This window comes from Platalea leucorodia, assembly GCF_965183815.1.
Source record: "Platalea leucorodia genome assembly, chromosome: 2".
Lineage (NCBI taxonomy): Eukaryota > Metazoa > Chordata > Aves > Pelecaniformes > Threskiornithidae > Platalea > Platalea leucorodia.
Window position 1 is genome coordinate 8,207,444 of NC_138824.1, and position 24,505 is coordinate 8,231,948.

A 24,505-nucleotide genomic window follows, 5' to 3' on the forward strand; every position below is an offset into this window, starting at 1 on the left:
GCGGCGGGCTCGTGCCGCGATGAGGGGCGCCGGGCCCGGCGCCGCGCTCCTCGCCTGGGGCCGCGGCTCCCGCTGGGCCCCGCTCCCGCTCCGGGCCCCGGTCCCTCTCCGGGCCTTGCTGCCCCCGGCTCCTCGGAGAGGTGAGAGGCGCCGGAGGGCCGTGCTCGGCCCCTTGGCCCGCTGGGAGCTGGCGAGTCAGCCGGCAGCCCCTCTGCCGGGCTGTGCTCAGGGCGGGCAGGCGGCTCCCAGCCCCTCCGAGGGGCGAAAGCGGCAGGAGCGGGCACAAGGCTGCCCGCTGTGGTGGGGAGTAGCTGGGCCTCGGGGTCTGTTGGAGGCCGCGCAGGGCGTTTGGCGGGCTGGGCTGGTTGCCTGAGAGCGATCGAGGGGGCCTGTCCCCGGGGCGGTGCGTGAGGGGCACAAAAGGCCGCCCTCTGGGGCTGTGACAAGTCGAGGCAAGGGGTGTGCTGCCTGGGCAAGAGTCGTCGGTTCAGTAGCTTGTGGGGACTGAGAGAATGTTTGAGACGGGAGGAACGATGGGAGTTAGCCAGGGGGTGCAGAAAGTCATCACAAAATGGTGTCAGGTACGGTCTGTGAAAACATCAGTGAGTTTTGAGGAGAGCTTTGGGCTGAGAGTCGTGCATCGAAGCTGGGGAAGGGTCTGGAGCACAGGTCTGATGAGGAGTGGCTGAGGGAGCTGGGGTTGTTTAGCCTGAAGAAGAGGAGGCTGAGGGGAGACCTTATTGCTCTCTACAGCTACCTGAAAGGAGGTTGTAGTGAGGTGGAGTTTGGTCTCTTTTCCCAGGTAACAAGTGATAGGACAAGAGGAAACAGCTTCAAGTTGCACCAGGGGAGGCTTAGGTTGGATATTAGGAAAAACTTCTTCAGTGAAAGGGCTGTCAGGCCCTGGCACAGGCTGCCCAGGGAAGTGGTTGAGTCCCCATCCCTGGAGGTATTTAGAAGAGGTGTGGATGTGGTGCTCGAGGACATGGTTTAGTGGTGGACTTGGCAGTGCTGGGTCACCAGTTGGACTTGGTGATCTTAAAGGTCTTTTCCAACCCAAACGATTCTATGATCCAGTCAATACAGGAGCGAAGCGATAGGAAAAAGAGCAGCATGTCTAGGCAATCAAAAGCTTCATGCTGCAATATCAGCTTTTCTGACTGAATGCCTCTACCATATGTATGTTCAATCCAATGAAAAAAAAAATCCACAAAGGCATTTAGAGGACAGAGAGCTGTGTGTTTAAAAGCTGTTATGGCTCAGTGAAAAAGAATGTTTTATTCCACAGTAAATTACAGAGTTATTTTCAATTATCTGTATGTAGTATTCAATGTTCATGCACTTAAACACAAATTTTTCCTTTGTCTTTTTAATCTTAATTCTTACACGGGCTTTGCTTTGAACGCTACACCTGGCTTAGCTATAGTCACTTCTTTAGAGCAGATACAAGGTGGCACGTCACTTGATTTATCTAGCAGTGGCACAATATAACTTCCCTGTTGTTTAAATGATATAAAGCTTTTCAATAAAGGTCTAGATAAGATACAGAACAACACTTTGCTTAAGGCAGGGAGCCAGCAGTGAGAAAAGTTTTGAATAAGCATGGATTTAGAAGTAACAGGGCTTTTTAGATAACAAAGAATCTATCAGAACGGAATCTGTAACATGTAAGGCCCCACAAAGATAAGAGGAAGGGAAAAATATGCTTGAAATAAAGTAGGAGAAGCTGTGAAACATCTTGTGGGAAGGCATTCACGTAATAAATAGGGTGGATCTTTAATACCTATCTCTGAGGTATTGGGTACAAACATTGTATTGCTTTGTTTCCCAGTTACTTCCCTGGCGAACCAACAAATTTATTCTGGATGTTAGATTTGCATAACTTTCTAAAAAAAAAAAAAAATCTGTAGCTTTATTTTTACACACGGCACTCTGCTTGCTGGAAGGGATAGCAGTGGAAGAAAGTGTAAAAAGAACGTGGCTGAGGGATTCTGTGAAGAACCACATGAATGATGGTAGCTGTAACCAGCAGAAATCGGCAGCGTGTTAGAACTGCTGATGTTTTAAAAGTAGGAAATTATTTAAGTGATGTTTCTCAAATATTACAAAACAATTGGTTGTGGTGTTTTATTTTTGATGTATCAGGATGCTTGCCTGTTGTACAGCTTCCCAGTTACACAAATGAAATTAAGATTGATATACAAGTCCTAGTTAGTACAGATTTCCTATGGGAAAGGGATTGATGGTTTCTGATGTGTGCTGTAGCTAAGCTGTCAAAAGGACCCAGCTTTTTCTTGCAACTTTCATGCAGTTTGGCTATGATAGAAGGAATTAAAATTAGCGTATTGCATGATAAACCAATCAGGTAAAGTTTAAAGCACATGTTGTCACTTCCAGGTTTTGCTGCCACAGTCATTAGGAAGTCATATGATGTCAGAAGAGTTGAAATCACTCCCCTGGAGCAGAGGAAGGTAACTTTTGATACCCATGCTTTAGTGCAGGATCTGGAAGCCCATGGTAAGTGATATCTGATAAATAATTCAAAGGAAAACTTTTAGTTTAAGTACTAAAAGTGTGAGTGCTATCAGTTTTCCCAAAATATCAATACTTTGTGTTATAAAATGTTTTGGCAGCCTCTTGAGGAAGGGCATCTGACACTGTTTGATGCCTCTGTAACCGTACAAATAACTATTGCATTAGATTTACCTTATTTGTAGTTATAGGCAAGTTTATATAGTGTCTTCCAGCCGAGGAACATAGTACAGCTAACAAAGGTAAAGTAACAATAACAGTTGAAGAACTGCTTTCTAGCAAAAATGAAGCTGTAATAGAGGTTCCTTCTACTAGCCTGCTAACAGTGACTTAAGGTTTTTTTTTCTAACTAGAAATATTTGCGGCAGCATGGCGCCGTGATATATTCTTAATGCCTGCGCTTTTATTTTGTGAGTGCGGCTGTCTGCAGTCAGGTGAAAGGTCCACGTCGCCCTGGGTCCTGTCTCCTGGCAGCAGCTGTGAGTCAGTGCCTGCAGAAGAGTATTAAAAGGAGGCAGATGTATGTGACACATCCACTCGTACTTTCTAAGCCTCCAGTTGTTTTCACCCTGGAGGTATTTTGGGTCAGGTGTGAGTTTTAGTAACATTCAGTGGAAATCTTTTCACAAGCTTATTCAGTCCCTGAACCACTGTGAACTGATGAGTACCCAAAACGTCCTTTCTCAGGGAGCTTCAGACATCCTCTCCTTTTGTTTATGCAGAATCTGGCTTCTACAAGGTTCATTTGATGCCTGCTCAGCTCTTTTTTGGGAAGGGGGGAATGAACATTTGATCTCTCATGTCACTCATGATTATGTAAACTTGTCATATTCCCCTGTCATTCTTTTCCAAACAGAAGAATGCTAGCTTGCTGAATTTTGCCTTGAGCTGTAGCTTTTCCATACTTCTGATCGTTTATGATGCCCTTCTGTGAATCTTTTCTGTTTCAAAGGGGAGGGAACAGAGCTGCTGGCACTATTTGACAACTGAATATCCTGTGGATTTGAACAGTGACATCACATTGCATGTGTTCTGTTCTCTGCTCCTTTTCTTAGTAATTCCTAAGGGTTTGGTTTACTTTATTGATCCCTACTAAGCACTGAACTGATACCTTCATCAGACTAGCAACTATCTTAAAATCCCAGGATCCTTCTCCTAAGTGACAGTTGGAACTTTATCCAACCTGAGGTTAGGATTTTTTCCACTATTTGGGTCTAATGTATGTATATGTATTAGTATATTATATGTATTAGTAGTTAGAAGACTCCTAGTAGTCTGCTAACAATGGTTATTTTTTCCATGCATGTCAGACTTGTCAGCCTGTAGTTCCCTACCTCTCCTCTGGAACCGTTTTTAAAAACCGGCACTCTGTTTGCCATTTTCCAGTCCTCGGGTAGCCGGGGTAGGCTGTGAGATGTTGCTTGTCCCCAGTACTGGTTCACTTATTTCTTCTTCGAGTGCCTTTAGAACTCACGGGGTGAAGCCTGTCTGGTGCTGGAACGCTGTGTTGTTATTCAGTTTAATTTGTTCCATAACTTCTACAAATAGTTCAGTACTGCAGCGACAGGGCTCTATAGGTAAAACCTATACATATCACAGAAGCGAGAGAGGCATTTAGTTTTTCCCAAACTTGCTGCACGCAGTTTTCAGGCTCCATTCTCTTGCTTACATGAATTTCTCCACATTTTCTAAACTTCCATGCAACAAGGACAGCTCTTGCGATAGAGGAAGAACAAAATAATGAATTGGCAAAAACCTAAGTAACCTTGAAAATTCGGAGGCACTGGAGCAATACTGTCACCCCTCTTAGTGGAAGGAAACTGTCATAAAGCAAGCGTAGCTCTTTTAGTAATGTAAACCAGTGGTGCACCTTGACAGTGCCAGTATTTTAGAAGGGAGCAGTGGCGTATTTCTCTACATAATTTGCCCTGAAAGTATTTTTCAACAAAAAGTTAATTGATCTCACTTTATAAAACGGGTCAATTCAAAGACAACACCTCAGTGAGACTGCTGGCAATAAATCCTTAGAGCCAAATCTCTCGGCACTAGATCAGATGTGGCGAAAATGACAGCTGGGTTGTCTTTTTCTTTCCACTATTCACTGCACATAGTTTTTAATGTTTAAAAATTGCACCAGGCTATGGACAAAGTGTAATTTTTATCATCAGAAAGCAAAAATCCCAGTTTGAATTCATTCTGCAGGCAATGGATGCAGCATTTTTAACATCAGTTTTGCATGTGTTCGTATCTGTGCAGAACAATTTCAGTATATGCAGACATACTTCTTCATTTTATTATTCTATAGGATGCATGCTCTGTAGCTCAAGGTAAGTTTGGTTTTAACAGAATTTGTGAAAGTTCATTATAAAGTAAAATTTTGATGAATTATACTTATAATGTATGAACAGTTAAACAACGTACAGAAATTTGGCCTTCCTGTCAGCTGCATGCATAGACTATTTCAGTATATTAAAAGTTAATGTGCTTCAGGTTTTTGCAGCATTACCTGTGTTTTTTCTAGTTAAAAGTCACAGTGGCTGGCTCCTCGCTGCCAGTTTTCAGTAACTGTGACTTCCCATTTGCCACTGTAGTGAGGTATGGCACTTGAGTGTCCCTTTTTATTATGTACCTCTTGCTCTCCTCTTCACCCAGCTTGCTAATAATACCTGAACTTGTCATCCTTCAACTGTCTTCTAGGCTTTGGGAAGGAGCAAGCGGAGACCATCGTATCGGCGTTAATAACCCTGTCGAATGTCAGCTTAGACACAGTCTATAAGGATATGGTTACACAGGCTCAGCAGGTAAAAGTAATCTATGGTGTACGTATACGGCATTGTGTAGCTATAGCGGCTCACATTTGTGTATTTACGTGACAAGTGAGCAGCTCTCTGTAGTACTGTGAACACTGCACTGAGATAGGTTTTCCTGAGTTTCAAGGTGGTATTAAGAACAGTAATGTCTTAAACCTTTCATCTCACAGGAGTCTTTTCCAAATGCAGCCACAAGGTAGAACTGTACTGCAGAGATTGCTTCATTTGCTACTGAAAAGCTCTGGTGAAGCCAGACTTTGAGCTGTGCTTTACAACGGTTGAGGGCAGAAGAGAGATTCCAGGACAGGTTCCTGAGACATAACAAGACCACTAAAATATCAGAAAATTGTCAGTGTTTTTACTGAACTTCAGTAAAGATGTCAGCTCTGTTCTGAGATACAGTGTATTTGTCCTATTTTCCGATTCATAAAACTACTAAAAACTACTATTAACACTATTTCATGATTTTATTCTGCATTTTGGTCTCTAAAGCTACATCTATAGTAAGAGCTAAACGTGGCGGGGGTGTGGGCCCAGACACCACCACACGGCTGTCCAGAGCCGCTGCGGCGCCTTGGTTTGATTTTGACCTGTCCCAGCTCGTCTCCCTGACCTGGGCACAATTCGTGTGGAAGTACAGGGCCAGGAACTGTTCCCACCGGCGGGGTGGACAGAGCCATCCTGTTTTAGGAGGAGGAGATTTTTAGCCATCTGGACGTAACCTGCGGTGTGTCATGTACCCTCGGGGACAGAAGTGGGCTCTGAATTACTCAGTTGTTGGTATAAACGGAGCTGTTTGCACTGCTCAGGTCAACACCTCAGCCTGCACTCCAGCATCGAGGTGTTTCCTTTGCTTAGATATTCAAGTCCACGTTTGTGGACGTATCTGGAGGCAGTGAATCAGTTAAGCGGCATGGCTGGGTTTTTTGTTGATAATAGAGGTGGTGACAAGTTTAATTTTAACAAATTGCCAAAATAAAAAGAACTTTTTCTTGTAGGCTAGACATCTGGGCCAGGATAATAAAGCTGTGCTGCACAGTAATGGTTTTAATAATTACTCAGGAAGGCTGTGCAAGCTGAAATTGCATGTCATTCTTCTTCAATGAGTTAATGCAATTAAGCATTCCTTGCTATTTTATTTAAACTGCTGAGCCTTACTTCCAACAGATTTTTATCTTACTGGCGTTTATTCTTAATAAAAGTTATCTAACTTTTTTCCTGTGAATCTCAGAAGGCAAGAACTTAGTATCACAGAATCATTAAGGTTGGAAAAGACCTCTGAGATCATAGAGTCCAACTGTTAACCTAGCTGCCAGGTCTGCCTCTAAACCATGTCCCTAAGCACCACATCCACACGTTTTCTGAACAATTACAGGGACTGTGATTGCACCGCTTCCCTCGGCAGCCTGTGCCAATGCCTGACCACTCTCTGTGAAGAAGTTTTTCCTAATATCCAACCTAAACTTCCCCTGGTGCCACTTGAGGCCATTTCCTCTTGTCTTTTTCACTGGTTACTTGGGAGAAAAGACCGACCCCCACCTCGCTACAGCCTCCTTTCAGGCAGTTGTAGAGAGCCATAAGGTCTCCCCTCAGCCTCCTCTTCTCCAGACTAAACAACCCCAGCTCCCTCAGCCGCTCCTCATAAGCCTTGTGCTCCAGACCCTTCACCAGCTTCGTTGCCCTTCTCTGGCCACGCTCCAGCACCTCGATGTCCTTCTTGGAGTGAGGGGCCCAACACTGAACACAGGACTCGAGGTGCGGCCTCACCAGTGCCGAGTACAGGGGCACTATCACCTCCCTGGTCCTGCTGGCCACACTATTCCTGATACAAGCCAGGATGCCATTGGCCCTCTTGGCCACCTGAGCACACTGCTGACTCATGTTCAGGCGGCTGTCAGCCAACACCCCCAGGTCCTTTCCCGCCAGGCAGCTCCCCAGCCACTCCTCCCCCAGCCTGTAGCGTTGCATGGGGTTGTTGTGACCCAAGTGCAGGACCTGGCACTGAGCCTTGTTGAACCTCACACAGTTGGCCCCTGCCCACGATCCAGCCTGGCCAGGTCCCTCTGCAGGGCCTTCCTACCCTCCAGCAGATCGACACTTCCACCCAACTTGGTGTCATCTGCAAACTTACTGAGGGTGCACTCAACTTGTGTCCCTCTTTTTTTGCATCAAAATGGAAACCTTTCTTTTTGGAGATCCTTTTATATGTAAAGAAAGTCAGTATCCCAAATGTAATGTGCATGGAATTGCACTAGGCAGAAACACTGTTTTTTATAGCGTCGTCAGTGTTGAGGCTGAATGTTTTAAGATGGGATGAGGCAAATTAGCTCCTCAGTGTAAATGCAACTGAAGTTTTCCCAGAAATTGTAAAAACTTCATTGAAGTAGTCAGACTTCAGTGGAAGCTGGGTCAGGGCGTGTTTTAAGGAATTTAGTTCAACACAGGACCTGAGAAATACTGTTTGCTTGTAATCTGAGTGAGAGCTCTTAGTTTTGCTGGCTCTCAGCTTTAAAAGCAGAATCCCACAGAGAGATGTCATTTGTCGTGCTAAATAGTAGGGTAATTCCTTATGCTAACTAAAAGAGTATCACTTTTGAGATTCTAAAATACAAAGTTTCTTCCTTCGTTTTATTTTTTTTTTTTACTCTGTAGTTTATAAATAGCAGTTGAATTCTGAACTTGTTAGTCCAAACAGCAGGAAGGCTTTTTTCGTTGCTTTTCAGCAATGTCTGACTCGTGTGCCTCACACTTCTAACGCTGAGAGGACAGCGTGATGTTCCTATCGTTAAGCCTTTGGTTTGTGATGCCTTTGTGGGCAAGAAATGGAAGCGCTTACTTAGGAACTGGATCCAAACCAAGAGTTAACGCTTCCTAGGCTACTGAGCGTTCTTTGGAAGTGGAAGTGAGTGAAGGGCCAACCTGCAGTTTTGGGTCTGTTTCATTTCATGGCTACTTGGACTAATGCCGCTGGCTTTTTTGCTTAAATTCAGAGTTAGTGTATTACAGCAAGAGGAAAAGCACAAAACCAAACCCTCTTGAGTCTTTCAAACAAATTGCAGCTATAAAAATTCTGTGTTTCTGTCACTTCCTTGTTGGAGAGTCTCCCCATTTTTGTGCTTTGCAGTAGCTAATTTCATCATTTCAGACCTAGAAATCTTTACCTGCCAGAAAGTGTGCAACTTAATCAATGACATGTTTTATTGTTTCTAAGGAAATAACTTTACAGCAGATAATGGCACATTTGGACTCCATTCGAAAAGATATGGTCATCCTGGAGAAAAGTGAATTTGCAAACTTGAGAGCAGAGAATGAGGTACTAATGTTTTTAATTAAGCAGTTAAATTGTAATATATGTTGCATCATACCTGTTGTACATTTTGGGGGAAGAAAATATGAATGTAAAAGTAATTATGGATACTTTTATCAGAGTTGAAGTGTTTGTAGATTACAACTTCTGTGACCACATAAATATATTTCACGTGGTAAGACTCAGTTCTTCTGTAAAGAAAAAAAAAATCTACACATCTTAGAATTGTCTTCTGTGTTTTTATTTAAGGGTGATTCTGGTAGAGTCTTGTCACCATTACCCATACAATGCAGGGAGAGCTGTCCGCCGTTTCTTTGCAGGAATTTGATTAAACTGGTGATTGAGACACATTTCACTTTTGCTTGACAGCATTCTGGTATTTTTCTGCTGTCTTTAGTCTCAGAGTAACAAGATGATCATGGTTCTGAAATAATCCCTTTATTTTGAACAAAATTCCCAGCAGATTATTTATGACTATACCAATTGAACACACCAGTTAGGATATTTAATCAAGAACAAATTTCCCCATTGGGAGAAAAATTATGGGAGAATAATTGCGTGCATGGGGTGGTAACACTTACATGACTGATTAACTTGGTCAGCAGTTTTCTGGATTTGTAAAATCGTTTTTTATTTTCCTTCTCTGCACCTAGAAAATGAAAATTGAATTAGATCAAGTTAAACAGCAGCTAATGGTAAGTACACAGCAAAGACCTACGCACTCCTATTAGGGGAAAGTAAATAGTTATTTTCATAATCTTTATTTGCTTTAAAGAATGAAACCGGCAAAATCCGAGCTGACAGCAAGCTAGACATAAACCTGGAAAGGAGCAGAGTGACGGATATGGTAAGCTGGTCTGTGAAGACAGCCCTCATCAGTTCTGTGTCTTGTTTTCCATCACTACAATTGTAATTTATCTTTTATCCACAGTTTACAGATCAGGAGAGGAAACTGATGGAAGCAACTACAGAGTTTCATAAAAAAGTAAGTATTGAACAAAGCTCATTTAGGAGGGGCTGGCATATCAGGGACTAAAGTCTGTATAATCCGAGTTTTCTCTTTTTCTCTCTCCCTCTTTAATATTCTTCCTGGATCATATTAAATGCTGTTCTGTGTCTTCTACGGTCTCTTACCAGTTACATGTTTTACTTCAGTGATAGGTTGGAAATTTGTTTCTCTTTCTCGTTGCTGGTAGCATGGTAATCTTGTTTGGCTTTGCAAGCTGAAAGGGCTGGAGGACGTTGTCAAATGTATGCTGTCTTCTAACGTTGCAGGATTCCAGTACCAACAGTGTTATCTCAGAAATCAGTAACAAAATTGACACTGAAATAGCTTCCTTAAAAACGCTTATGGAATCGAATAAACTCGATACAATACGTTATTTGGCAGGTATGTGACAGGCGAGGAGGTGAGTACCACTATTGTATTTTGGATGTATAAAATTTCATTCAAGAGTATACGCAAAGCGAGTTCAAGACGTCGGTTGTGTAGCAGCAGATAACCGGGACTGGGGGGACGGGACCCTCCCCGCTTGAAAGAAGTGTGACAGAGAACACAGAGGAGGTGGGAACACGCAGGCGCTGCTGCGGCTGGACTAGGACTGCGCCCAGCACTGCGGTTAGGAGGAATACGGACATGATTTTGTAATGTTTTTTTTAAAGAGCAGGAAAGAAGCCTAAATGCCTTGTCTAGTGCGACAGTACCTCTGCTGGCTGCAGGGCAGCCATTTATGTGGCAGAGTTGCTCCAACAGTTCTCCTGAGCTTAAGTTACCCTGCGAGTTGCTGGTATTCAGGACTAGTCTGAGTTACCCGTTCTGCCTCCCACTCCGTCCTCCGCAGACGCATAGTTTCAGTGTGGCAGTACTGGTACTTTGCCCTGCCAAGCAGAACCCGTTTCAGTCTGATTTGAGATTGTCTTCTCAATATATACATGACCAGTGAAATTTTTATTGTAGTGGAGCTGGATAAAAAGAGAGTAACGCACCGAGTTGGACTCGATGATCCTTGTGGGTCCTTGCCAGCTCAGGACATTCTATGATTCTGTGATTCCATTTGGAAGTGAGAACAAGTTGAAAGGGAAACATAATTACCTTTATTCAATAAACACTAGTTGAAAGAGCAGCTTCACAAATCTGAAAGACAGCTGGTCAGGCTTCAGAGGTGCTGCCTAGCTACCGTAACGTTGGGTCAGGTATGTGTACTGTTAGTTCACTGCCATTTCGTTCAGTGGGAAATCATTTGAATTACATCGAATGCAAGACCTGATGCAGCCGTCTCTCCTGCAATACAGTTTCCAATCGATGGGTGACAATAGTAGAAGCTACTGTAGCCCGCTGTAGTTATTCAGATGCGTCCCTGAAAACATAGTTCCTCAGGCGGCTGAATTTGACCTCCCGTCTCGCCACCTGGGCAGCGCTACTGTGCAGGATATTGCATCTAGGACAAGTTGTTGTCTTCTAAAATTATTCTGTCGCACCTGCAGCAATTCAGGAAGATGAGGAGGCTCTGCTCTACTGTTGTTACCATTCTTCCATCTGTTTGCAGTTAATTTCCTGTATGTAGAAGGTGATACACAATTTAGCCTGCAACTAATTATTTCCTTTTTTTTTTTTTTTTTTTTTTTTTAACAGCTTCAGTATTCACTTGCTTAGCAATAGCACTGGGATTTTATAGGTTCTGGAAATAGATCTAAATGGAACAGCTGCATCAAATACAGACGGAGAAAAGGCCACCCCAGCAACAGCAGTTAGATGATCGTGTTTGCGCTGTAGATAACCTTGGTACCTTTTTGTTTTGATATGCTTACTGTGCACTAAAAACGTTTTCTGAATATGTAACACTAAAGATCGAAATAATTGGGGGGGAAGTAGGCAAATAGTAACATTCCATTGTCCCCTACTGAATACTGTATTTATTTCAAAAGACTCCTTATGCTAAATCAGAAAGTGTTTCCTTATGTGCTTTAGACTTAGCTTTGTTTTCTTTTGGAATATTTTCAAAAGAACATTCTCACTCCCAGCTCCTCTCGAAATATTAAACATTTGATGTGCCCTTGAAATGGGAATACTGTTCCCAAGTTACTATTCCCAATATGGGAATACTAATGCCAGATTCCAACAGATCTACTCTGATCCAGGTAAATTAATCTTAAATATAGGATCTGGATTTTTGCCTTCAGTCTGTTCCTCTCTTTTCTGATGGATTGAAGCCTGGCCCTTTGGGTTTTTTATTTATATATAAACACACACTCCAAGGCCTTTACTAAAGAGTCCTTGTTTTTCTGGAGAACTGGTTTACATAAATTTAAAATCTCATGTAGAACTAAAATGTCTCCATAGATTTTTTTTTTTTGTAGTATCTTTTGCACTTTCCATAGCCCCAGAGGTCAACAGAATGGGAGAACTTCTCCCTTTGTCTTTGCAAGGGGAAGTGCCTCCGCTGTCAGCAGCTGTGTATGGCCCTGGGGCAGATAAGTGCTCTTAACTCCTCCCTTCAAGCAGCACAGAGTATTTCCAATAAACCCTCACGTATGTTCTGGGCGTAGGATCTGGCTTGTAACATGGAAATACTCGGCATCTCGGTGCCAGCGTGGTGGCGGTCGTCCTCCTCCGGGCTGTTGTGTAATCCCGTGGGACGCACTGACTCCCCGAGCCGCTGGTGGGGACCCCTCTGCCTTCTGCAAGGACTTCACGGCTCCTGTTGCAGAGATAGCGGGTGGACGCCTTCCGAAACTGAAGCAGTCACACCTTGTTGAGTACAAATGCTCGGTTTGATTCTTTTAATGCTTGGTTTGATTCCTTTAATAAAATAATAATTTAAAAAAAAAAACCTTCCTGAATTAAACTTTTAAGCAAGAGTAGGCCCTTTATGGGCTAAAGAGTATTTAGTACTGATTAGTGGCAATTTTTTTTACTGCCATTTTATTCTGTTTACAGAACCTGCTGGTATCCTGCCAGTTCTTATATTCTGTGCGTTAAATTATTTATCATCTTCATTTCAGAAAATAAAATTAATTTCTTGTATTTGCTGTCTGACTGCCTGAGAGACTTGAATATAGATTACAGACTGTAAACGGGCACAGTGCTATTATATTGGGAGTTGAGGCTGCTTTTTCTGTTGTCTCTGTGTTTGTCAAATAGGTGTGGGCGCGGGCAGCAGGGATCTCAGCAGGTGGCCGGCAGCCAGGTGTCTGTTGTAACTGTTGCTGCAAATCCATCTTTGTGTAAGCTGTAACCATTTCTGAGGTTCTCTGAAAGGTTGGAAAGGACCCTTAAGATCATGGAGTCCAACCGGTAACCCAGCACTGCCAAGCCCACCACGAAACCATGTCCTCGAGCACCACGTCTACCCAGCTTTTAAATACCTCCAGGGATGGGGACTCAGCCCCTTCCCTGGGCAGCCTGTGCCAGGGCCTGACTGCCCTTTCGGTGAAGAAGTTTTTCCTGATATCCAACCCAGTCCTCCCCTGGCGCAGCTTGAGGCCCTTTCCTCTCGTCCTATCGCTTGTTACTCAGGAGAAGAGAGCGACCCCCACCTCGCTACAGCCTCCTTTCAGGCAGTTGTAGAGAGCCATAAGGTCTCCCCTCAGCCTCCTCTTCTCCAGACTAAACAACCCCAGCTCCCTCAGCCGCTCCTCATAAGACTTGTGCTCCAGACCCTTCCCCAGCTTCGTTGCCCTTCTCTGGACGCAGAATGACTCGGGTTGATCTTTTGCACTGTTCCTGCATGAGAATTTAGTGCCAATGGTGATGTGGGAAATACCTCGCCTACTGCAGCTCCTCGCCACCACCATCCCCTACGCCCTGAAGTGGGCTCTAGAGACTGATTTCTCCTCTAGCCCCGAGACAAGGCTTAATGCTGTTACTCAGCGGGCCTCTCCCGCAGTCTGTGCACACAAAAACAAATTGATTTTTTTTTTCAGTACCTTTGAAATTCTCAGAGATACAAGTTTCCTTTGGTAACTAAGGAGAAGGCAGATCAGGATTCAAGCGCTAGCAAATTAACCTTATAGTGCAAGGCTTTCTTATTGACATCAAAACTCAAAATATGCACAATGAGGGGTCCAAAGGGAAAAGAATTTCACAATAGCACACAGGTGAGAGAAAAATCTTTACATGTGAAGTCACAAAATGTTTTTTAGGCATGGAGGAGAGGTCGGGATTGCTGTCTAACCACAACATGCCCCACAGCCTAGTGCCCCCTTCAGCCCCGAGTTAGACTCGGGGGACCGCCACAGCAGTTCGCCTGGCACCTCGTGAAGGAGTGGCTTCCTGGCTTAGTCAGGAAGGACTTGAAGATGAAAATCAAGGGGCCTGGCACCTGTCTGCAGCTGAGCAGTACTTCTAGACTCTCTATTCTGGTGCCACGCTGCAGCTCCTATCTGATCATTTCAGGAGGTAAGGTGCTTTTTTTCTTCCAGTGCTACAAAATAGCCTAGGAGATGAGGGTATTTTTCTCAGACCTAGGAGGGCCTATGACATTGCTGCAGTTAACTCCTGAAATGTCACTTTATAATTTGCAAAGCTGTTGCTAAACTACTGCCTGGACAGGAAGAGAAGTCTTTCTGCCTTTTTTTTTTTAATAAAAAATGCTGCTGCTGTGATTTAAAAATATTTCCTATCCCAGAGAACTAAAAAAATACTTGGACAAAATGCAGAGAAGCACAACTCATCTGTGGAGCTGGGCTATGCAGACACTTTGTGTTGTCTAGAATATTGCCATTCTACCTCCTCGGCCTGCCCGCCCCTCCTCGGAGGTTCGCTCCTCAGCGCAGCCTCACAAACACTCCTCGCGGGCCGCAGGCCGGTTTCTTCTTTATTTTCTTTTTCTCTTTGCAAGACTTGGAGATGGTCTCAGCTTCCTGAAACAGAGGACACTGCAGTCATTAAATAGCAATCACTTAAACCTGCTGCCTCCTAAGACAGGATTTAAAAATCCATGGCTTTGATAACCACAGAATTGCGTGTTCAGACTGACGCCGAGGGCAGAGCGTAGTCGCAGGGCGTGGGATGACAGCCACAGCAGGGCAGCGTTTGAAGGCCCCCTGGTTGTAGCAGTCACTCAGAGCAGAAGTTTTGGAAAACAAACCTGCGTCGATAGAAGCTGTCTCCAGTCCCAGCTAGTTACCCTAATGCCCCACTGGACTTCTTCAGACTGCTGCTGGTAAGAAACCTGACTACAGCCATTCTTCCACCCTAGAAATGGGGCACTCCGTGCCAGTTGTCCTGGATTTTTAAACCTGCCAGGGCAGTAGAATGGCCAATGTCTTAGAGTGAGCTGTGGAAGCAGAAAGTGGCTTTTCTTTCAAAGGTGGAGGCACCTGGCTGGCCTGGGGGTCTCAGCAGCATGGAAAAGATTGGTCCCAAGGATACAGCGGGAAACAAGCAACTGTCAGAGCACGGCAGCCTGTGTATGGTGGCAGAGAAAGCTGGCACAGGCTAAAGGACAGGGAAAAAAGGCGCAGGCAGGGAGGAAAGGCTCAGAAACAATCCTGCAAGGGAGGGCAAGAGAAAGAAAGCAGGGAAGGGGGGAGATGGGAAGAACTGCGCAATGTGGTTGTGCCAGACCACACGGCGTTGCTCAGGCACGCGCGGGCATGGCTGACCGTAAGCTGGAAAGCCGGCACCCTGCACAGGTGTGCGACCCAGGCACCGCAGCGATCCAAGGGCCTCGTTGCTTTGAGCTGCAGCAATCGCATGCCACCTGGCCGCGCTGCACACGCAGCCGTGCCACGTTACCCTGCGATCAGACGATGGCAACAGAAGGACTAAAATTCTCGGGATGGAAATTCCTCTGTCCTTCTCCAAGGATGAGCAGTGCGGCGCAGTCCACAGCTCCTGCTCCCAGCTGCCTGGGGGTGGCATCACCTCTGCTCTCAAGGGGCCTGAAATGCCCTAGACATTTCAGTGGCACAGCTTAAACGGTAACAAAATTGAGCTCTAAATGCTTGTTTCCCACTCAGAGCATTCCCCATCACGCTCAGAAAAGGGCTGTTATCTACTAGGGACACTCCAGGCACCTGGGCCTTATTCAAACCTGGTTGAAGAAGGTGGTAACGTTACCTGTTTTATCCAGCAAACCAATTTGGCCTCCAAGAAATACGTAAATGTTTCATGTGAAGCACAGGCCAGCTCCTCCCTCCTCCATGATGGCCCTCATAACCGGCTTATGAAGGTATTTTCCCTCACTCACTCCCTCTGGACCAATGAATATTGAATTACAGTGGTCACGCCGCACAGCTCGAGCAGGAGAATGAATATGGCTCCATCTCAGAAGAGCAGACATCATGCTGGTTAGAGCATCCCCCGCCATGGGTCTTCTGGGCTCCTCTAGGCAGAGGAAGGAGCTAAACCCAAGTCACCCACGTTGTCAGCGACTCGCGTCCTCGCCTGGTTATAGCAGGGCCCTACGAACGGCTCCGCAGTCAAGGCAGTGCAATGGTCAAGGCGGTTAAGTGAAGCACCAAGAACAGCAACAGACAGCCCAGGCGGGGAGGGCCCCGAGCCTTCTCCACTGCCTGTACCCTTGGCAGAACCAGCAGCGTTAGCGCGCACCAGCTCCCACAACCCGCCGCAGGAGGAATTTGATGCCTCACCCACAGCTGCCGATGGACTGGATGGCAAAGAAAGATCTGAAAAACGGGGTCTTCACTGTCACATCAGTTTGTGGGAGTGACGTAGCAGGGAAAGGTCTGAAATGCTAGCTCTCTTGTCCCCAAACTTAGCATGTGAACTTCTGACCTATCCTCAAGATTGGATTTTAAAAAAAGCTAGTTTTTCTGTCTTTGCCTGCTAAGCCAACCTATAGCTCATATCTGCATCTTCTTCGCTGGCAGCGGGCTTGATAATGAAGATGATAGCAGATGACACACGAGAACGCTCCCTGAAATCAGCCACTGCACACAGCAATACGGTACTGTACTCCAGTACTGCCCAGTCTGGTGTAAAAGGGAAGAAAACAAACCAGTTCCGAAGCAAAAGAAATATCCTACACCATGTGCTGCAATTGCTACAAACCATGGCAGCGGGGGGTGAGGGGCTGACACATCAGGTTGATACCTGATGTGAGCAGCCAGAAAGGCGGCCTGGTTAGAAGGGGAAAATTACTGAAGAGAAGAAACTGCCTGCTGAAAAATACCGACAGCGAATACGTCTGCCAGCCTGGGAACCGTGAGGCTGGGAACCAGAAACGTGCTTGAGAAGTGCAGCTGGCCTCTTTGAAGTACAGCTGTGGTACCTAAGAACCAGAAGGATCCTGGGATACCACCAAAAAGGGCAAAACCAAGGAACTGTAAAGGTAACTCATTGTCTGAAAAGGTGGAAAGTAGTCTGGAAAAATAAAAAATGGTCTGATTGATAGAACAGAAACCTCATCATCTATTGGCTGTTACATGTGAAAAGTAGAAAAATAGAAACATCAGCATCTACTGGCTGCTTGCAGTGGTGGTGTCCTCCACTCTCTTGTGTCTCTATGATCCAAAAAGGGCTTAATTTTTAAACCGAAATCGAGCCTCTCTCTCTGAGAACTTCCCATGCTGCACATACTTTTCCTTTCCTACACAGGCTGAATTCTCTGCGTGAACTTTCTATGAGATCTTGGACTCTCACCAGGGATGCCTGGCTGACTCCAGACTCTGTGACGTGGATCATCTTTGAAGTGAGACACTGTTATTTTCTTGGTCCCTCTCTGGGCCCACTTTTGGGGTTCAGTTTGTCCTCCCCTCTTTTGGGGATGATTGGGTCCCCCTCTGAGATCAGTTTGTCCTCCCCTCTGGGATGGTTTGGCCCTTCTGAAATCAGTCTAATTCACTTCATACCGCTATGATATATCCCTGTAGGTCCTAAGTATATCAGCTGCTACATTGTTGATAAGTTTGCTTCGCTAATGCCAAGTTTGTAGTAACCCGCAATCGTACATACCTACTTGGTTATTGCTATCCTATTGATTGTTGCTTTATTAGTGATTGCTACCGTACTATTGATTGTTACTATATTATTGATTGCTAATAGTATTTTGTAATAGCTTGAGATATATATATTTATATTCATTTTATTAATCATAGGTATACTTGCTAGCGGTCATCTTGTGGTATTTGTGGTACTCTGTAAGAAAATAGAGGAATGTAGAGGATCAAAGCCTCTGTGTCCTTGTGTATTATGGAATCCTACAGACCCACGGTTGCGATCTCTGCACACCCGCAGGCCGGGTAACCCTTTTGGTGGTGACAGCACCTCTCCCGAAGCACCGGTCCAGTCTCAGATACCAGCTGCCAGCCAAGATGAACTGTCAGCCACTGCATACACAGCATGGAAGTACTCAGAGATCAGCCCACTCCCTGTTGTTAATATCAAGAGGAAGAATACCGGTGCTTCTCTGCCAGGGTACAAAGAGAAACTGATATCCTTGCACAGCAGAGACGCTGTCAGGACGCGACAAAGGCTACTGCTCACCTCAGTGTCCCAAGCTAAAAGCTGCTAGCACACGTACTCCAGCATTTCCTAGCACCAGGCCTGGGAATCTCAGTGAGAACAAACGCGCACAAGCAAGGGCAGCAGCCTCCGTCCCGCGCGCTGGGGGAGTTCGCGTGGCACTCACCGGGGGGAGAGCAGGGGGGACGCGGGTTTTCTCCAGGCGCTCTCTGAGGTGGCTTATCTCAGCACGGTAGTCATCCAGCTGGCTCTCCAGCTTCTCCCGCCTGACTCGCTCATATTCCAGCTGGGCCTCCAGCTCCCTCACAGCCCTGCCAAAAGCAAAGGAGATGAGCAGAGCATGAAATGCATCCAAACCTGCCCTGGCTACTCCACATGGTCCTGTGCCTTTGCTAAGGAACAGGTTAGTCGCAGCAGAAAGCAGCGCGGTACTCCTCACACCAACTGTGCTGGTGTGAGCTACAGCGTGCTCCTGGCTCAAGACTCTTTGTAACAGCTCTAAACAACTGTTTTTCCTTCTTCGCTGTCAGCTGTGCTCGGCGCAATCCGACCACGAGATGGAGACGTCTTCCCGCACACTGAGCCAGACGCTAGGCTCTCGGGTAGGCTGTGACCCACCTCCAGCTGCGGAAGAGGGAAAAGCACCCAAGGAGCAAAAAGGTTAGTATGAAACAGATAAAGAGCATAAAACTGGGATTATGGAGGGGTCAGGAGCAGCTTTTTCGTTTACATCTGATGCCTCTACATCCTTCCTATTGATTGGCTTAGCCACAGATGAGAAATACTCATAGGACAGCTTGCATGACACTTACTAAGGGGAACTGAAGCACTGGCTGATACACAGTCTCACAAGATCTCATCGGTCACACCCACAATGGCTCCTAAATTAATTGAGATTCCTGGAACTGGTTAGCTGAGACATAATTCACATATATTCTTATTATAACAGCAATTGACCTCAGCAACTGAGTCATCTGGAGTTGAGCTGGCTCTCCTCTGTATCAGGATGAATTAGCACAGCTACAAAGATGTAAGATTGGTAAAAGGAAAAGCGAGGCGTCTGCCCTGCGGAGTCAAACAGCAGGGCAGGAAAGCTCTCAGCAAGAGCTACCGCATTTCCCAGACCGAAGTATTCCTGAGTCATGCAGCCCGAAGCTACCAGGCAGTATCAACCTTACTGGCACTGTAAGAACGGCCCGTGCTTATGCCGGGAAATCAGGGCTCAGGGGGGAAAGGCTGACTTCTTGCACGCTTCAGATTAATGAGACACAGCTCTAAAACTGTGCCGCAAACACACGGTGACAATTTTTTCCATGCAATGCAGCCTGGTCAAAGCACTGCGCAGTGGTTCACAACAGGCCTCTTACAGCCAGAAAACATGGACTAAAGCAGAAATGTTCAAAATCTGCTACAGTAGCCTTCCCAAGTGGCCACTCCTGCTTTTCATCTAGCAAAATGGTGTTGTCATTAAATATTTTAAAATAATGAGGGTTTCTGGCATATGATACAAGCACCTTGGAGTTTATCCGCAGGGAGGTACCCTGAGAAGGGTAGGTAGGTACACTGAGAAGCGGTATTTGCATTTCAAAAGGCCAGTGTGGAGCCAGGGATTCTCTCTGGCCTCCACAGATGAGAGAGGCCCTTCAGAGATCCTCACAATTTCTCTAGTTTAGCTGCACACACTACAGAAAGCAAAATCCCTTAAAGAGCCTTGTGAGAGCCCTCTAATAGACACTGCCAGCTTTTGAGTAGCTGCTCTATCCAAAATGAACTCTAATTTCTGCCATTAGTCAGCAGTGACTTTTTTATCATCGCAGATTGCTCCGACCTTCCAACGTAGGCATCAACATCTGAGCTGGTCACCCTCCTCCTTTAAAGCCAGGAGAGACACTCCTAGAAGTGATGAATCTCATCCTGAAGTACAGGTCTAATTATGCCCTGGAAGTGCCTACATCTCTCCCAGAAGTCTAAAGAGGAGCTGAAGGTAACTAACTCGGATGCAGACAGCTACATCGCAGACATACCAAGTTAAGGAAGATGGACTTTCAGCCTGGGCTGAGTCAAAGGGTGACCTGGAACGAAAAGAAATCTTGACTTCTGTTTCTTGGCTTATATACGGTTGTAAGATGAACTACTTAATTCCAGCCTGTAACACCTATTACCTGCTCCAGATCTACACAAACTGGTAAGTCTGCTGTCTTCTTGATGGCATACAAGTCCTCTGGATACAGTCTCCTCTCAGCGAACAAATAAAGACAGTGGTTTGGGGTGGCCCAAACACCTATGGATGTGGTTATCTCGAGACACTGACAACAGTGGGTAGCCAAATCTTTGACAGGTAGAGGTGGAGACAGGGCTGTCTTTTGGATGCTGCATTATTGTTTAAGCTCTAAATCTTTGATTGATAGACAGAAGGGCTTTTCTTGGAACTTAGACAGTCTGCTCATCAAATCACCTGACCAATCTAACAGAACCCTTTCATTTAATGGAGACCCTGAGAATCAGACAGACATTATGAAAAGTGCTTCATGTGCAAGGGCAGGTTTGCTGAGATTTCTTTTTCCTGTGGTCTGGATATGAGCTAATGCTTTCTTGAGCATAGAAATATATTGCCCTTGACACAGAAATGTAGCAGGTCATTGAATAATTTCTGCCGTGTATGCACTTCCATGCAATCCATGCTAAGACTAATGTGTTTTTTTTCAGATTTATTAAAGTGCATACATGTATTTGGCATCCTCAATGCAAACAAAACAGCCAGGACTTATCAGAGCTACTGCACATACGCTGCAGGAAAACCTGAAGGCTGAACAGATAATCTTGCACAAGAAGTGTGGACCCATCAAGCACTTGTGTTGTGCTGTGGAGCTGATCCTGGTGGTAGAAGTCTAGAAATGGTCAGACAAATTGCTCAAGTCTCTTTCTTTTTGGCCTGGTTAAAGCTGGTAAGTGGAAAGGACAGAATGGCCAAAACAACTTGAGTGTAAGTTAGACTTAAAGAAGGCTTTAAAATGGGCCTCACAGAGTTAAACATTAGCAGGGCAAGGTAACCTTACTTCTCAACTTTCCTTTCTTCTTTTTTCATCTTCTTCTCCTCTTCCGTTATTCCTCCCAGCTGTCTGTAGTTGCTGTAGGCAATTTCTAGAAGCTGCTGAAGTTCTTCAATCTTGCGATAGGCCCTTACTGTAAGACAGAGTTCTCCGGGTAGGTAAAATGCACGGAGAAGACAGTCATGCTGGAATCAGTCTGGAAAACAGTCTCACAGAGCAGAAATCACACTGCTCAGCAAATACTGAGCTACACCTGACACCCACACAGCAGACATCTCAAAAACAAGCAGCAATCCAATATGGTTTCACCAACACGGATTAAAACAGTGTAACAATTATGTTCTGATGGCTCTCTGCTATGCTTTCTAATTTTACACGATTTGTTTGAATGCTCAGTGGTACAGATACTGTCAACTGTCTCATCTTACAACAAAGTCACAGCAGTTGGCAGAAACTGTGCAACTAAGACTATAATGCCTTGAGACCAACTTTTTCAAATAAGGAGTGATAGAAAGACGGTGCTTACTGCGTGCATTCCTTTTCTCTGCTTTATCCAGGGTTAAATCTTCTTTGCTATCTGTACTCCCTTCCACACCGTGCCTTTCAAAAAACTTTATGTTGTTTGCATCTAGTTCTTCATCACTAGAGTTACTGTCTCCACTTCTTTGTGTCAAAAGTTCCACAGCTGCCAGTTGGGCAAATCTGCACAGAGAACAGTTAACCTACACTGAAATATCCCCATCATCAGGAAAAATGCAGCCATGCCCCCTGCATGTGACAGAAACTCTCTGAAACTCTTCATGTTCCCATTTATCAGAGAGGGTTTCAAGATTGAAGAAAGCACTGGTACACAAACTATGGGCAGCTAATCTGCTTTTTGTAGTATTCTGATGGCATGAGCTCTGCCTCAATGAAATCTTATGACAATGACTCCCACATCAGAGGTATCTTTTCCTTTGCAGGTTTTCTTAATTGAATCTCATCAGAAACCATATTATTTTTATTAGCGCAAAAATCAGCTGGCCTTCACTAGTTCTCATTTACTTTGTACAGCTGGAGCATACTTTCCTTTTGCAGATCAGCTAGTTTTCATCTGTCATGTCTGACCTTGCTAAAAAGAAAAAAAATAAGTGAAAATTAAAACCTTTTATAACTACAATACAGCTTTGCTTATCACTCAGAGCTGGAATTCATGGGCCTGATCTGTTCTTGCTCCATCACTGAAAATCAGGATTAATTCCAACAAAGCTGACATGATATTGATTGATATATAAATAGTAAGTAAATAAATGACAGAGCTACAGGATATGTACTGCTACCTCTTGGCTACATCCTTCGGAGTCTCTCCAGCATCATCTGTAATGTCACAGTCAGCTCCCATTTCAATCAACCACTGTAAGCAATGGATATGGCCCTGTCCAGCAGCTAAGGGAAGGAAGGTGCACACAAGTCAGTTACGTACAACTGAAGCGTTTCAAACCTAAAATGTCCCCGTCTCGTCATTATTTGACATGCTAGAGGTTGGGTTCACTAACACACCACAGGGGAGATCCTGTTTCAAGAGAAGCCTATATTTCAAGATGTTCAAGTCACATGGGTACACGCAGTTTTGAGGAAGATCATGCAATGTGGTTTTGTGTCTCTTTCTAGTTCCAGAAATTTACTGGCAGCTCTGCCTGGACACAAGTTAAACGAAACTTGCCCGGTTTCATGTGCTGAGCATGAGACACACAAATAACACTGCCTCACACTCTCTTGCAGTAAGGCCTATATGTCACAGATTTGCAGCAAAGCAGTGTCACCTCTCTCCAACTGTGGGCTCCCGTACATCAGACACAGCTGGCTGCCCCAATCTGTGGTGTGTGGTGCTGTGTCATGGAGAAGGAGAGAAGCCAGGGCTTTGTGCTGGAGCTATAGGTACATCATTTCTTGGGCCAGGCACTCAAGGCAACGCTTCTCAGCTGCAGCCTAACACAACAGCTTTGCCTGCTCATGTGATCTGGCACGGCTACTGCTCATACCGCCCGGTGCCAGGAATGATGTCTCACATATGGAAGATGGTATTTGGCGAGTCTAGCTGAAACCTGTAAGCTGTTTTTCTCAAGGAAGAATAAATCCATTTCTTGACAGCACCCCCTTTGGATGTGTGCCATTTTTGTTTTCTTACTGAGATAAAGAAATGAAATTATAATCAGACATAGTATTTCCCCATAACACCAACACTGCATGCAAAGATTGGGGATGAAACAATTGTAGGTTAGCACCATTCCAAGAAAAGAGGGTGGGGAAGAATGTAGAAAACACTTTTAAAATCAATACATATCAATTTTCATACTGAGAACTTTAATTATGTTTTTAAAAATTCTACCATTTTTATCTATTCAAAAAGAAACGTCGGAAATAGTGTTCAAAGCATATGACAAGAATACCTCCCTCCTTCTTTCCCCTCTTATTCTTTCAGACATTACTATGAAACCCTCAAACACAAAAGGACCATTTTTCTCTAATGCTAGCATTCTGCTACATATCAAGGTGTCAGATACCAGAAGTTTACCTTCTTTCACAGCGTACTACCAAGTGACTTTGTTGTGGTTTTTACAACGCATCTCTACAGCACTGATATGTTCAGTAAATAAAGGCCCAGGCCACAATACAGATCATTCTTAAACCTAGCTAGCCAACGTTTCTAAAAGTCACATCTTGCCTGATAAACTATTTAGTTTTCAGCTTAGATGTTGTTTTCTCTTTAAGATAAACTCTTCTTTCTTGACTTCAACTTGGTTATTTTGTTTTTACAGTGACACCTATGCACACATACATCACAAAATATGTTTTTCAGGGTTGCCCTTTCGAGCCCTCAGGAAATGAGATGCTGTTTTTCATGAAGTTTATCTGATGAGCAGCCACTTGAAAAACTTAAGTAAACACATCAGCAACAAACAGTAACAAGCTGAAACACAGATCACAATTACTGACCTTTGTGCATGAGAGTGGATCCCTTATCATCCCGCTCATTAATATTGATTACTCCACTTCTCACTAATCTTCTAAGCACTAACAAGTCCCCTTTGAAAGCAGCGCCATGGGCTGGGAAAGCTAAAACTGAAAATGAAATGCAGGTTTCCCAACAGATGCCAGCAATTCCACTAAACATGCTCATATCTGTCTCTCACTGCTTGCCTCTCGCACGGCAACTTATGCAAGGGCACTTCATAGCTGTAGTTAGCCAGGTTAAGGCAGCTGCATAACTAGCACTGTTCATCACAGACTTGATTAAACATGTCTTGGTTACGGCTACAGGCATCTTACACGGTTAAGGGATTAATTTCATAAACCTGAAATAACAAGTATACCTTTGTTTTAGGGTTGACGTTGT

The 24,505-nt window shown here is 44.8% G+C and overlaps 2 protein-coding genes and 1 long non-coding RNA gene across 11 annotated transcripts in view; 2 read left to right on the forward strand and 1 right to left on the reverse strand.

Annotated features, from left to right (window-relative positions):
• On the forward strand, nucleotides 1–12,673 carry CCDC90B (coiled-coil domain containing 90B). 3 transcript variants are annotated; one of them, XM_082304005.1, is made up of 10 exons: nucleotides 1–140; nucleotides 2,398–2,517; nucleotides 5,230–5,333; nucleotides 8,554–8,655; nucleotides 9,303–9,344; nucleotides 9,425–9,496; nucleotides 9,581–9,634; nucleotides 9,925–10,039; nucleotides 11,325–11,431; nucleotides 12,196–12,673. In XM_082304005.1, the coding sequence occupies exons 1-9, from the start codon at nucleotides 20–22 to the stop codon at nucleotides 11,399–11,401; spliced, it is 807 nt and encodes a 268-aa protein (XP_082160131.1). In that variant the 5' UTR covers nucleotides 1–19; the 3' UTR covers nucleotides 11,402–11,431; nucleotides 12,196–12,673. The 3 variants fall into 3 exon arrangements, with proteins under 3 accessions (XP_082160131.1, XP_082160132.1, XP_082160130.1); XM_082304006.1 differs by having other exon boundaries at nucleotides 11,282–12,673; XM_082304004.1 differs by having other exon boundaries at nucleotides 11,325–12,673.
• The window catches only part of ANKRD42 (ankyrin repeat domain 42), a gene marked incomplete at its 5' end in the record, with an annotated part of 23,338 nt that continues 7,497 nt past the window's right edge, over nucleotides 8,665–24,505 (reverse strand). The window contains 7 exons of one of the 7 annotated variants that reach the window (XM_082304002.1): nucleotides 8,665–9,298; nucleotides 14,378–14,511; nucleotides 18,246–18,390; nucleotides 21,136–21,262; nucleotides 21,656–21,831; nucleotides 22,449–22,554; nucleotides 24,106–24,231. In XM_082304002.1, the coding sequence (XP_082160128.1) occupies nucleotides 14,416–14,511; nucleotides 18,246–18,390; nucleotides 21,136–21,262; nucleotides 21,656–21,831; nucleotides 22,449–22,554; nucleotides 24,106–24,231 (776 nt within the window). In that variant the 3' untranslated portion in view covers nucleotides 8,665–9,298; nucleotides 14,378–14,415. Of the gene's footprint in view, nucleotides 9,299–10,046; nucleotides 11,204–12,771; nucleotides 16,057–17,715; nucleotides 18,391–21,135; nucleotides 21,263–21,655; nucleotides 21,832–22,448; nucleotides 22,555–24,105; nucleotides 24,232–24,505 lie in introns of those variants that run through there. The other 6 variants (XM_082304001.1, XM_082304000.1, XR_014227407.1 and 3 more) reach the window with 6 other exon arrangements.
• Nucleotides 18,352–21,129, forward strand: LOC309586704. The gene is made up of 4 exons (XR_014227408.1): nucleotides 18,352–18,482; nucleotides 18,610–18,739; nucleotides 19,897–20,264; nucleotides 20,786–21,129. It is a non-coding gene; the product is annotated as an uncharacterized lncRNA (long non-coding RNA).